Source organism: Pseudorasbora parva, chromosome 4 (assembly GCF_024679245.1).
Source record: "Pseudorasbora parva isolate DD20220531a chromosome 4, ASM2467924v1, whole genome shotgun sequence".
NCBI lineage: Eukaryota > Metazoa > Chordata > Actinopteri > Cypriniformes > Gobionidae > Pseudorasbora > Pseudorasbora parva.
Genome location: NC_090175.1, coordinates 43,806,463 through 43,821,706, shown reverse-complemented (window position 1 = coordinate 43,821,706; position 15,244 = coordinate 43,806,463). Strand labels below are relative to the sequence as shown.

Below are 15,244 nucleotides of genomic sequence, written 5' to 3'. Positions count from 1 at the left end.
AAGCAGCATCCAAGCAAGGTCTAATTCTTTATGAGCAAAGATGGGCAGAGGATCGCCAGTTTGCCAATACGTGAGAAAATTATTGAAATGTTTAAAAACAATGTTCCTCTAAGAAAGATAGGAAGAGATTTGGATATTTCACATTCAACAGTGCATAACATAAATACAAGATTAAAGGAATCTGGAGGAATTTCAGTGCGTAAAGGACAAGGCCGCAAGCCTAAGCTGAACAACCGTGATCTCCGATCCCTCAGGCGCCACTGCATAAAGAATCGTCATTCATCTAGAAGCGATATCTCCACATGGGCTCGGGACTACTTTAGTAAACCTTTGTCAAGTACCGCAATATGTAGTTACATCCACAAATGCCAGTTAAAACTGTACTGTGCCAAAAGGAAGCCCAATGTTAAGTGTCCAGAAGCGCTGTCGACTTCTCTGGGCTCTGCGGCATCTGGGATGGACCATCACACAGTGGAAATGTGTACTGTGGTCAGATGAATCAGTATTTCAGGTATTTTTTAGGAGGAATAGACGACATGTGCTTCGGACCAAAGAAGAAAAGGATCATCCAGACTGTTACCAGCAACAAGTCCAAAAGCTAGGGTCTGTCATGGTATGGGGTTGTATCTAATCTTCCTCAGGGTCCGGTCACCTCTTCTTGTTGTGCAGCGTTTTTTGCCACACTTTTTCCTTCCCACAGACTTCCCACTGAGGTGCCTTGATACAGCACTCTGGGAACAGCCTATTCGTTCAGAAATTTCTTTCTGTCTTACCCTCTCGCTTGAGGGTGTCAATGATGGCCTTCTGGACAGCAGTCAGGTCGGCAGTCTTACCCATGATTGTGGTTTTGAGTAATGAACCAGGCTGGGAGTGAATCTTTTGCAGGTGTTTAGTTAATTCGTTGATTCAGATGATTAGGTTAATAGCTCGTTTAGAGAACCTTTACATGATATGCTAATTTTTTGAGATAGGAATTTTGGGTTTTCATGAGCTGTATACCAAAATCATCAGTATTAAAACAATAAAAGACCTGAAATATTTCAGTTGGTGTGCAATGAATCTAAAATATATGCAAGTTTAATTTTTATCATTACATTATGAAAAATAATGAACTTTTATTACATATGCAAATTTTTTGAGAAGGACCTGTATATAATCATATTTCAAATGTAACTGCTATCGCCTGGTTTCACACAAAAGGCTAGTCCCAGACTAAATTGCATATTTTAAAAAATTGCATAAAAGCTACTCAAATGTTAATCTAAGCCCTATCTGTGTAACCAGCCCTACATTCATTAAAATATAATATTTTCATATGTCACATATCAAAAGTCACACCACATAAACACTGATGACTTCAGTCGGAAACATTCTAAGAATTACCATGTGTTCTACAATTTTTTTTCTTCATTCTGTGAATATTTTATTTATATAATATACTGTATGAATGTCATAAAACAACAGATGTTTTGTTTACAATCCATTTAATTTGAAAAATGATTTACATTTAGTTCAATATTAGACAAATTACTACAAACTCTCATAAGACTAATTTTAGTCTAATAAAACAAAAGGAGGCGGAGGGTTATATTCTTTTGAACAGTGAATAGTTTATTATAAAAATGGCAGATTTCATGACAATGTCAAATTAAAATAAACAAACATACAAACAAACAAAAAATGCTCCTGGTTTCACTTGCAGTATCTGTCAGCCTTCATCTTTGCTCTCCTTAAAAACAAAAACAAAAACAAAAAACATTAATAATGTAGAAATGTTAGCATACTCACAATGTTTCATATACCAGCATCTATAATAAATCCTCCAATGGGGTGCATCAACATGCCACCTTCTCTTCAATCTAAGGATTATCTAAATTAACAGGCTACATTCATCTATTATTCAGTACAAATCAGTCGTCTTACCTGTCCAGCAGCGCCTCATGGAATTTTCCATCTGTTCTGGCTTTTTTCAGAGAACTGCCGTCTTCCTCATTCACCCTCAGCTTCCGATCCTGAAAACTCTGGAACTTCTTCCTGTAGGCAAACATTCACATAAACATTTACTGTACTGAATGCTCAAAAAACAGCAGAGCTTCTGAATCTCATTGAAGGTGTAGCCCTCTCACCAGTAAATATGGCCTATTATGTCTAGGGGACCTTCCAAAAGACACTAACTTGGGGAGAGGCACATTTCTAAATTATTTAATTTCAGTTAAACACAAAACCCAGATCTTCAGATACCACTATAAGTGTCAGTTTAGTGTTTTAACAATTTAAATTGGAAGTAATTACAAACTGGTGTTCAACAGTTCACAACGTAAATCTATGATCTGTAAAAAAAAAAAATTACCTTACCACTTTTCCTTTCCTCCCCAGGAAACCACAAAAAAAATGTTTAATGAACAGTAAAAATTTGTTTATTAAACCGGAACTCTTTTGATTCTGTTTTTTTTTTCCTCAAATGGAAAATAATCCTTTCAAATGGAAATCTAAACAATGAAATCACAATTCACATCAAGTCCAGAAAATCACATTAACCCAGCTGGGATTTTAGTTCAATCGTTGGCGCGCTACGTTGGAGCTCTTTGTAATTTGACACCACATTGAATACTCACAAATCCAGAGAAATGACAACTCGAGGAAATCGATCCGGGTCCAGAATAAGGAAACACATAGAAAAGAACAGCAGTAACCTGGAGCCATCCAGCGATGATGATAAAGATGTCCCAACGAACTCCATCCGCGAGTGAATCCCGATGTGCAGCACTTAACACAACACACACACAACAGCTGTGCTCTCGCGCTGCAATCAGTCAATCTTCGATGCACGTTGCTCACTCACTTTAGATCTCTTTCCAGTTCGCTCCACTTTTCAAAGTACCATTAACTTCCTTCCCGAACATAATCTTGCGAATACTCAATGCCAATGGCTCTTTAACTGTTGTAATTCGTTAAACTCTGTCAACAAACAAACTTCTTCTACGTTTTCAACACACTATATGCAAAGAAAGGGTTTTTTTTCCTCTTGCAATACCTTGTTTTCTAATTCTCATTCAACTTTTTACTATCTTTTTTTTTTTCCACGAGCTCTCTATTTTCCCCACAAGCTCTCGAGTCCCCACGAGCTCTCTATTTTTTCTTCCTCATCCCGCCCCCTTGAACTTCAGGGGTCACCATCAGAACACTTCATTGGATAAACATATTTCCACTAAAATAAAAAAAACACTTTGTGTGATGTTCTCCTACATTTCAACTGCAAGAATTTTCTTTAAACATTCAACAAATATGAATCACATTGAAAATTACTTAGAGAGATAGTTTCTTATTTCCAACAATATGAATCCCCATTCCAACATTCAAATACTCATTCACATGAGCTAATGACTCTTTTTTTCCTTTTTATAAAACTCTTCTTTTCAACAAAGAAATAAACCTCCATAAAAATAAATATAAAAATAAATCCTTAATTTTGGAAGGGCTCTACAAAGGTTATAAACAGGCCTGTCACGGTCATACATTTTGTGCTGACGTTTGACTGTCATACAAATAATTGTGATTAATGATTTAATTCTGGTTTGTTTGTCACTTATAGCGTAAGTGATGTTATAATTATATTAATTATAAACATAATATATATATCAAATACACCAATCAGGCATAACATTATGACCTAATATTTTGTAGGCCCCCCATTTTGCTGTCAAAACAGCCCTGACCCATCGAGGCATGGACTCCACTAGACCCCTGAGGGTGTGCTGTGGTATCTGGCACTAAGATGTTAGCGGCAGATCCTTTAAGTTGCAGGGTGAATTTCTTCCATTGCTCCGTGGTCCATGCCCCACTGTTGGTGGCTTTCAGTTGTGGACAGTGGTCAGCATAGGCACTCTGAATGGTCTGCAGCTTTACAGCCCTATACGCAATAAACTGCGATGCACTGTGAACTAACTTGAGCTACAGAGACTCATCTGTTTGATCGCACCACATGGGCCAGCCTTCGCTCCTCACGTGCATCATTAAGCCTTCAAGCGATGTCGCCGATTAACCACTGTACCTTCCTTGGTCCACTTTTGATAGATACTGACCACTGCAGACCGGGAACACCCCACAAGAGATGCAGTTATAGAGATGCTCTGACCCAGTCGTCTAGCCATAGTTTGGCCCCTGTCGCTCAAAGTATGCTTATTTTTTCTGCCTTTAACCCATCAATTTTAAGAACAAAATGTTTACTTGCTGCCTAATATATCCCACTCACTAACAGGTGCTGTGATGAAGAGATCATCATCAGAGAGTGTAATTCAATTCACTTCATAATGATATAACTGATTGGTGTATATTACAATATAATAAATACAATGCAGTATGAATAAACCCACAAACCTTCATTTTGCATGAAGGAAGACTATGTACTTTAGTTTACAACAGTGTTTGCTTATATTCAATGGAAAATTACATTTAATCTGCACAATTACAGCAGTTACCTCAAATGATTGTGATCAGATAGAATAAGCACTATTAGACAATTAATAAATAATCATGACAGGCCTAATAATAAATGCAAGCACTCACACATAGTTGACCTCACAGTTCTTGACATTACCCCGGTCTTCCTCTGCAATATCATCTTTTCTCTTCACCTCTCTTTCTGTGGATGAACGGATCTGCGGAGGACAGATAAGCATGTAAAATAATGCTAATCTTTATTCTAGGAAAAAGTGTAGTGTAATTTAATAGCAATAGGCGTGTGCTGAGATAAAATACATTGTCTGTGAATCATTTTGTCCTTCAGACAACAACAAAAATCCCTAAAACAATTCATCTTGATGTTGACTGAGTTCAGGAGAGATTCACCTTGATCATCTCCTCGTCCCCAGCTGTCTTGTTTTTGGCCACTATGTCTCCACTCTCACTGTATGAGATGAAAGAACTGTTTGCAGCAAGCAATGCCAATTTACCCTAATTAAAACAATAAGAAAAAAAGAAAGAAAAAAAGCCAATTGTAACTAACATTTTTCATTGCAAATGGTGAATTTATTTGACTGCCAGATTTACACACATCCTGAAACACTGGTTCCCACTGTTCTCTCGAGCCGATGGCATCTGATCGTCCAATCACAACACCGTCTGAGCTTATACCTAAATACTTTCCATACCCTGACTTCAGTGCTATCCTAGAAACCAGCAAAACAGATAAAAGTTAGTCACATGATCAATTCAAAAATACTTTACTTACTTGGTCTTTAGAGGACACTTTTGTCCTTAGGTGTGACCTCAGAACTTTTTTTTAAATAAATGTTTTATCAATATCTTCAATAATATAAAAACTATCCATTTATGCAGTTTTTATTTTTGTTGAATGTTTTAATTTATTTACCTTTAAAAGTACCATATTTTTATGTAAAATAAATCTATTTTATATTATTTATTTTTTATATATTTATTAGTAATTTAAAGGTGGGGTAAGTGTTTTTTCAAAACCGTTTTAGAAAAAGGACACGGGCCGAGTGGAATAACAAACTTGTAGCCAATCAGCAGGTAAGGGGCGTGTCTACTATTGATGGTGAGAAGAACGCTCGCTCTCGCTCTGTGCACGTCATTATTAAAAACACGAGTCACACATGACGGACATTAGCCGAGAACTAGCCTAATATATGCTGCTTGAATATGCTCGTGTGTCATGTTTACTTGTTAGTCCATTTGCGATCGTATTGTGGCTCACTTCAGCGATGATAAAGACCCGTTCATTTCCACACCGTATGGAGCATCTAAATCTCCTCACTGTGTGCTTCAAGCATCAGCTCACACAATGTCTCCGACAAGTAAGATACTATACTCCTAATATATGTTTGCTTACTCTTTTCATGATCTATATAACCCTTATCCAGTCATAATTGTAATATGTCATTAGCTGGACTGTCGTGCTTGTGTTCTATAGAGTTGTTCATGAGAACAGTTTGATCGCTATCTCTAATCTTGTCATAATTGTAATATGTAGTTAGTTGGACTGTCGGCTCGTGCTATAGAGTTGTTCATGAGAACAGTGTGTGATTTTGTGATCGCTATGACTCTAATCTTGTCATAATTGTAATATGTCGTTAGCTGGACTGTGTGCTTGTGTACTATCGAGTTGTTCACAAGAACGGTTTGTGTTTTTGTGATAGAAGGGATGACTTTTTCATTGAATATTCGACCTGGATTAGATACACACAGATTCTGCCATAGCCGTTGATGCCCCTGAGATACGTATGTGTTGAGCGGAGCTATTAAAATAGGGGCGAGACCCTTTTTGGGGGTAGGGGCGTGTTTGTTTTGGTGATTTGAAATATCAACAACGGTTACCAGATAGCACTTACCCCACCTTTCATTTTAGTAAATCAAACAATTCCAGTATGTTCATAGAGCCAAAACCTGAAAATGTGATGACTTTGGTGACATCTGGTGACTTATGTGGGTATAAAATTAATAATTTTCAGTAGCCACTAGATGACAATAATAGTACCCAATGGCTTCAACAAGCATTAAGGCTTAACTCTATAAACCAATGTTTTAACGAATTTAACCTCTCAAGTTTTACATTTTATCACAAGTTAAAATTGTAAATAAAAATTAAAAAAACATCTTTGTTTTTTTAGACTATAGAAACATGCCAAAACATGCTTAGCGCTCAAAAGACCTTCATATAACATTTGGTCCTTCGTGGACACTTTTGGCTTTTTAAAAAAAAAAATCAATATGTTTAATAATATAAAAACTATCAATTTATGCAGTTTTTTATTTATTTATTTAATGTATTTACCATTAAAAGTACCATAATTTTATATATATATATATATATATATATATATATATACTTTATTTATATTTAATATTGATTTAGCTTCAATAATAATTGTCAGAGAGCCAAAACCTAAAAAATGTGATACCTTTGGTGACATCTGGTGGACCTATGTTGGTACAAAATTGAAATAAATAAAAAATATCAGTAGCCACTATATGTCAGTAAAAGTACCCAATGGATACATAGCTGCAAAAAGACTGAACTCTATAAACCTATGTTTTAACAAATTTAACCTCTTAAGTTTTACATAAAAAAGTTAAAATTGTATATATGAAAAACAAAAACATCTTTGTTGATTTAGACTTTACAAAAATGCCAAAACATGCTTAGACAAATCTGACCATGCAATAAGTGTGTGTGTGTGTGTGTGCGCGTGAGTGTTTGCCACATTCAGAATGTTGTACGGACTCACCCCTTTATTTATGTGTATGAATGATCATCATTGTGTTGGATTTTAATTTTTTTTTGGACAAATAAAAAAAGCTCTGAAATTATTAAATTCCCATTGATTCCTATGGGTGGAATTTTTGTCCACGAAGGCCAAATTAAGGATTTTTTTCCCCAACCACTTAACATTGTAAAATAAGGTCAATGTATTTTTTTTGTGTTCAGGTGGCAAACTTAGAAACAGTAGCCAAGTCTTGTACCACTCAGATTAAGGGAAGTATTTTTAAAAATAAATTAAAAAATGATTTAGGACACTTTTGTCCTCAAGGTCCTTTTAAAGGTACGGTTAGTAATTGCAGTATTTTTACCTGGATTCTGAGAGTCTGATGGCAGTGAACTGTTCAGGAGGATCTGGACCTTCATCCTCTGTAAACATAAGACATATATATTTTAAAAATTTAATTCCAGCTTGGCACCGTGATAGGTTGCCAGTGCCACCTGTGCAATAAGTCCATTTGTAAAATGTCACTACTAAATATTCCACGGTCAACTGTTAGTGGTATTATAACAAAGCAATTGGGAAAAACAGCAATTCAGCCACAAAGTGTTAGGTGTTAAAGTGCGCAGAAAAACAAAGTGCAACATTCGGCAGAGTCAATAGCTACAGACATCCAAACTTCATGTGGCGTTCAGATTAGTTCAAGAACAGTGCGGAGAGCTTCATGGAATGGGTTTCCAAGGACGAGAAGTTGCATCCAAGCCTTACATTACCAGCAAGTGCAATGGGTGGGATTATGGTGTGTGGTTGTTTTTTAGGGTTTGGGCTCGGCCCTTTCCTGTTCAAACATGACTGCACACCAGTCCGCAAAGCAAGGTCCATAAAGACATGGATGTGCGAGTTTGGTGTGGAGGAACTTGACTGGCCTACACAGAGTCCTGACCTCAAATCGATAGAACACCTTTGGGATGAATTAGAGCAGAGACTGCGAGCCAGGCCTTCTCGTCCAACCTCACAAATGCGCTTCTAAAAGAATGGTCAAAAATTCCCATAAACTCATGTACTATTGTAAAGGGTGGGCCAACTCCATATTAGACCTTACAGATTAAAAATGGGATGCCATTAAAATGCATGTAAAGACAGACGTCCCAAAACTTTTGGCAATAAAGTGTGTGTGTGTGGATTTGCTGCACAAGAAACACTTATTATCAATAGTGAAAATTTTGAACACAGTTGTGCTGCTTAATATTTGTGTGAAAACTTTTTTTCCCCAGGATTCTTTATGAATAGAAAGTTAGAACTAGTGTTCCTTTTGAAACATTATAAATGTCTTTAATGTTGATCAATGTAATGGATCCTTGCTGAATAAAACTAATTTCCTTTAATAATATTACTGACCCTAAATGTCTTAATTATAACTGAATATTCATGGAAATACATTTTTCATGGCTAATAATTTAGAATAACGAAACTCAAAATATTTGATATAAAAATATAAAATACAAAGAACAAAAAATGCCTATCTACTACTTGAAAATACTTTATTTTATTGAGTCTTGTAGTATTTTAATAGTAAGTTTTTCTCCAACCATGAATGTCTGAAAAAAGAGTAAACCCAAAAGCTGATATTCTATTCAACCTGCTGTGGCAGGGTATATGCAGGAATCCTGAAGTTAATTTCAATACCTTTTTAAGACTTTTTAAAGACCTTCTCAAAATATTTTAAGACCTCATCGCACTTCAAGTTCTAATCGGCAACAAACCTTTAATAAACAGTTGTAGTCGAATGTAAACTTAAAATCTCTATCGTAGGCCAATTTTGTATTGTTTATATTGCATATCTGTTTTACAACGTATGGAGGGCGACACATCACCTAACTGCGCATTTCGCAAAATACATGACGTCACCCGTAGACAGCGCTCGCCAGGGATGGAAATTAACTTTTTTCGAAATGTATCAACTCAATGTTTTTACCAGCCACTTTTTTGTTTTTAACAAATTAATACTACAAGCTCTACAATACTTGGGCAGTTTATTTAATCTCAAGTCTCAATGAAATACTGACATTTTAACAAAGATTTGTGGTCTTTTATGGCTTCCAGTTTTATGGTTTTTAGTCCCAAGAATGAAACTATTCGTTCTGGCATCTTTGAAGCGTGTTGACAACATACTGAGCATTGTCAGTAGGGATTGGGAAGCACCGAAATTAAAATTATTGGCCGAAACAAAAAAAGAACAAACAAAAGCCGAAAACCGAAAAATAAAATTCAAACTAAAATGTTTAACTCGACCTCACTCATGTGTACATTAAATAATAATGTACAGGCCTACTGGCCTGCAGAAAGGTACAGAAATTTAATAAAGTAATCAAATGTAAAATAACTGCATATTTAACTGTTTAAATGAAAGATTAATCCTTATTAAACTTACAAAAGCTATTCAATCAAGAGCATTGTTTAATGTCAAACTAAATATAAGGACATCACTCAGGCAGCAGTAAAGGCTACTGCGCCTTTAAGACCTGAGGCAGGGATATGCTCGTCTTTCTCGACTGTGCATACTATACAGTTCACTTAAGGCATATTCAGACTATGTCTGCTAGGATACTCATCAAGATGGACATGTTGACATACTTCTTGTGTGAGTTTGTCCGTTTAAGCGCAAGATTTGAAAGAAAACTCAATATTTGCGCGCTGTGAGACTCGCGCGCGCTCTCGGATGATGCACAGCGTCAGATCTTCTCTCAGCGCGCGCGAGTCTCACAGCGCGTCTTCACGCGAGTGATGACGGAGAAAACGACTGGTTATATGCGCACATACGGCAGCACTCGCATGCATTGAACAAAGTTTACAAAGAGGTGAAACAGCTCGGTAGGTGAAGCGGGTTTACCCGCCACAACTCTAAATCAGCCGCATTTGGCTGGTGGCAGTGCTAATTTCCATCCGTGGCGCGCGCGCTCCGAGCCGATCTCAGACTGAGCGCCCCGTTGTTTTTTAATATTTATGGGGATGAAAAGAAATATATTCATAAATACTTTATGGAGTCAAACTCTTTTGACAAAGCTTGAACAAAATACTTTCAAAATTTAAGACTTTATAAAGCCGTGATAAGACTTTTTAATACTTTATAAGGGTCTTAATTTTCCCAAAATTGATTTATCACCTTTTAAGACTTTTCAAGACCCCGCGGATACCCTGTGTGGATATGGTGAACTCATGAATTATCTAAGCTATTGAATCCTGCAAGAGTGTTCCAGTGATATGCTCACAAAGTTATATGATAGAGTTTATGTGTGAGTGTGTTTGTTTGCGCATCTACCACATGTCTTTTCTGGAGAGGTGTGGTAATCATACAGATGCATTGGTCATGAAGTGGGTGTCAATAACAGGAACGGTCATTCATTTCCTAATTTCAGGTCTCAACCACTAAATTAAATTGATTTTAGGGAGCGTGCACAGATTCAATGGTGTTTCCAGACTGATGTAAAGACTGATCCTTACAGCCAATGGTCAGCAAAAAGCAGAAAATGAAGCTGGAAAGAAAACAATCGTAAACAACTCCTTCTGGTGACTGAACTATGAAATTGGTCTGTGCTTTGCATGAATGGCTTCGGTAATAGCAACTGACGATCCCTAACATTATTCAGGTTTTTAAATCCCTTCGTACTGAGAGCAACAGAGAAACAGCAGCACCTAGCCATCTCTCCTTTTGAGACTTATTTGTTCCGCGCTATTAGAGGGACCTTTTCAATTTAAAAGGCAATATAAAAGCCGCATGGCAAAAAAATACAGTGCCGTATAATTGCACAGAAAGAATTGCTCGCTGCTTGAAAATACTGCAAATATATCTCACAAAGTCTATTTTAAAACAGCCTTAAAGGCATAATATGTTAACTATGTTATACATTTTGTTGACTTTGTGTACTTACTTACATTTATCCCAAATGTTTCCAACTATGTTTAAATCAAGAGAAATCCGCTTTTTAACCAGTGTAATGTCATCGGTCAATGATGTCATGTCCACGTTACCCTCGATTTCCAAAGAAACCATTGAAACAATAAAGACGCTTATATATGTTTTGCATTTTATTAGACAAGTGAGCAACTCTTTAGATACATTCAACTACAGGAAACGGATCATTGTTATATAGTTCAATACGGTTAGTCTTATTTTTTGAATCTACTGTTTTCTTAATTTACCGTGAGTACCATGTTTGTACTCTGCCTCAGAGACAATGCTATTTTGTTAAGTAGCTAACATAGCATAATCAGAAACAGCTTTTTATTTTTAGTAACATTAAAAATTAATTAATTAATACTCTAAGTCTCATACCAGCCATTGAGTGAGTATAACATATAATGTTTAGAAATTTCAACAGACTCAAACTATTTTATTGTGATTGTTTTGACCAAGTAAAACAGCACTGCGTTACAATTAACAAACTTCAAATAAAGCAAACTGTATGAGTATTAATTCAGTATATGTGGCTATTTAATTAAAATAAAATAATGTAAATTTAAGTGCTCAAACATAACTAACAAAGTACAAATTCAGGGATGAAGGAGGCGGACGTTAAACAAATGTAATCGTAGCTTTAATCATAAAATATTCTTAAACAACAAAGCGAGGAACAACAAAGGAGCGACAGCAGATGACTGCGGCATATAAGCATAACGAAAACCACAACGTAAAATGTCCCAGACTCTCGGTCTTGCCCTACTACATACCATGGTACATACCCCAGTCAACTAGTTCATGTAAACTAACATTTTATGTCTCACCACTACAATAATGCACTTGTGCATCATAAGCTGTAAGATAGCAGCAGTTTCAGATTTATTTAAATTCAATTTATAAGAATTTAGTTGCTATTTACTTTAAGTGCAAATACTTATAGAAGCTATTTAAACCAAGTGTTAATAGCAACTCGATTCTATTTACAAGCAGTGAAAATAACATTTTCTTAGCGATAGATGATATTTACACTGCTATAGTGATATATTCTATTTCCACCATATAAAAGTAGCTGTTCTTTGCCATATAAATAGTAGTTACATGTAATTTATCATTTATTTTGACAGATACACACTGTTTTTACCTCAGTATTGTTGTACATTAACAGGATGCAATAATAACAGTGTAAATTATTATTTTTATTTAAATTATTAAATGGAATGCCACCTTAAAGCGACAATAAAAGCCCTCCTCACACCTATACCTAACCAATAAATGCTTTTATTATTATTAAAGATTTTTTTTGGCACTATTTTCACATTTAGAAAATATTCTTATTTTTCTATTGAAAATAAATGCCTTTCCGATGTAATTTGTGATGAGAAAAGAGAAGAGCAAGCTTTGCAAAAGGTGGATTCGAAGCTGCGCTGACCGTGACAAAACAGTGATCCATTTGCCATGCATATGCTTTACTGATTGCGCCAATTAGGACGTTGAATTATGGCCGTTTTTTTAAAAAAAATGTTGTCTGGCACAGCCAGGCATTGTTAGGCAGAGCTAGTGCGAATAACACTTGCAAAAAAGGCACGCTATTTGCACTTAATGTGAATAGACACTCAGTTATTAAAAATTCACTGAACGCAGATGTATGGAAATACATATGTTGACAGGCAGGAAGTACATCTAACATCTCGTCTCAGGACCAAAATAATGTTCGTCCACTCCAATTGGAGTGTAAATAGGTAAATAGTGTAAATAGGTCTTGAGACTTCCAAAAGATTATGTACATTTTCAACCAGTATAGCAAAAAGTGTATGAAAAACACTGCCTACCCTACCTTTAAGGGGTCATGATATGTTTTGTATTATTTTAATATATTCCTTGAGTTTCACTTATACTAGTCAAAGTTCTTTGCACAAAATATGCTTGCAAAATAGTCTTGCCAGTAAACAGCAATTAATTTAATTGAAGTGATGTAGGTACTTTTTGTAGAACAAGAAATACAAATACACATGCAACAAAACTGCTCCTGATGCTATAAAAGTTCTACTACAGATACAGGCTTTTTTTTTTTTTTTTTTTTTGACTGTGGACATTTCTTTGTAACCTAAGAAAAACTGAGCTGCCTTGCAATTGCAACTTTTCAGGAGTAGAATGAGGCCAAATAGAATCAGCACCTTTATGTGGAGCTCCTACAGTGAAGAGTCCAGTGTCCAGTGCATGAATGTAGGAGTTGCTGTGCATCTCTATGGCCACTGTGCCGGTGATCTCACCGAAACTCTTCACTGACCACCATCCGCCTAATGACGCATCATACAAAGATAAATGCAGATCATACAGCATTTATAAAAAGATATAAGCTGCACTAGTCAAGTTGTATCTATCCTTAAGTGACAGTACATACCAACAACATCCAGCTTGCTTTCTTCATCTTCTCTTTTTCTGTTCTTGTCCTTCTTTTTCTTCTTTCTGCACAATACGGAAGTCGCAGGTCATTTATATCAGCGGAAATAATTGTGATATTTACAGGATAATTACACACCAAAGCTATAAGTTGCATCAATTAGAGAAAAGACGGTATAGAACATTCAGAATCAATCGATATTTTTATGAACGCAACAAAGAACGAACGACTTACTTCTTATCGTTTAACCCTTTTAGCACTAGCTTGGTGGACTTGACGTGTGAGTACTCTGCCATGATCACAGAAGGTTAAAGGCAGTTGAATCAAAACGTTTGCCAGCAAAGAGTTTTGAAACAGATCTGCGTGTATACGGTGGCCGAGAGGACCGCACTACAGACGCGGCTGGAGTAAAGTGAGACACCCATCGGTCGGAGAATGCACTGCCGTGATGACGTATTTTTGTAGGCTAACTTTCGAATTGGCCTACAAAAATACACATCAAAATACTGGTTGAGGTGACATTGTTATTTGTTACAATAAACACAACTTTTATGAATTCTGAAGCCTAAATATATTTCGCCAGAAGTAAAAATCTAAACAAACTAGGCTATTAATAAATTTCACCAAGTGCACTAATTTCTGAACAGAGATAGCCTAGTATTTTAACAGACATAATGCATGGCAATACAATATTATTTAACTGAAATATGGCATTACAGTTACATTTAAATATGCAGTCCATAATTTTTTTTTGGTTGAAAATGATCCAAAATAAATGTATTAGCAAGTCCATAACTATCTTCCTTATACCAGTGGCCAGAAAGTCAGAATGAATAGTAACAATTCACATTTTCATTCTCAGGCTTTAAAGTCCATGGTTGACACCAGGCATGAGGAGGCTAAGGAGAAGGCCAAAGACAAATTGGACAATGTTTCTGCTGTTAGCCTTACGTCTGACATGTGGACGTCTATCAACATTGAGGCTTACCTGTCTGTGACTTGTCATTTTATTGATGCCAATGACCAGCTTGGGACAATCTTGGGCTGCAACATTGGGCAGCTTGGGGTGCAACATTTCCCAAGCATCCATACGGCAGACATCTTGGCTATTGCCCACACTATGGTCATGGAGAAGTGGGGCATAAAGGATAAAAAAATACTTTATTTAATACACAGGCAATAGAAAAAGAGTGTGCCCACGCTATGACAATTTGGTTGCTCAGGATGAATAGATTTGTGTGCACCATTGCTTTGGTGTCACCAGGGAGCCCACTGTTTCATGAGGCTTAGGGGAAACAAACCTTTTGGTGAGCCAATGGGCTGGAAAGCCTCAGTGGTTCAGGAAGCCTCATTTGGCCATCACTAGTTGAGATGTTCCGCTTCTTGGCTGCTGATTCTCGGCCGAGTCGCTGTTCCTTCTTGCATCACGGCCGTGGAACGGCTTGAACTTTTACGCCGACCCCAGTGTCTCCACAGAAGTGCCTGGAAAACTTTGCCTCCTGAATGGTGCTGCAGCGATCCCCTTCATCTGGTCTTCAGCTGCACGTGTTGTGCCCCGGCGACGTCATCAGGACACCGGCGAATGGGGAATATGTATAGCAACAGAGCCTCTAGCGCTGGGGGAAATTTAAAACATGGAGTGGACCACAGTGTACTCTGGAGCTT

General features: G+C 36.7%; 1 protein-coding gene across 1 annotated transcript; it reads right to left on the bottom strand.

Moving 5' to 3' along the window:
• Window positions 1-1,585: 1,585 nt before the first annotated feature.
• frg1 (FSHD region gene 1) lies at window positions 1,586-13,914 on the bottom strand. The gene is made up of 9 exons (XM_067441896.1): window positions 13,814-13,914; window positions 13,580-13,644; window positions 13,353-13,475; window positions 7,591-7,648; window positions 5,054-5,168; window positions 4,849-4,953; window positions 4,567-4,658; window positions 1,924-2,034; window positions 1,586-1,729 (listed from the first exon to the last, which is right to left on the bottom strand). Exons 1-9 carry the CDS (start codon window positions 13,873-13,875, stop codon window positions 1,693-1,695), a joined length of 768 nt encoding a protein of 255 aa, XP_067297997.1. The 5' UTR covers window positions 13,876-13,914; the 3' UTR covers window positions 1,586-1,692.
• Window positions 13,915-15,244: the final 1,330 nt, after the last annotated feature.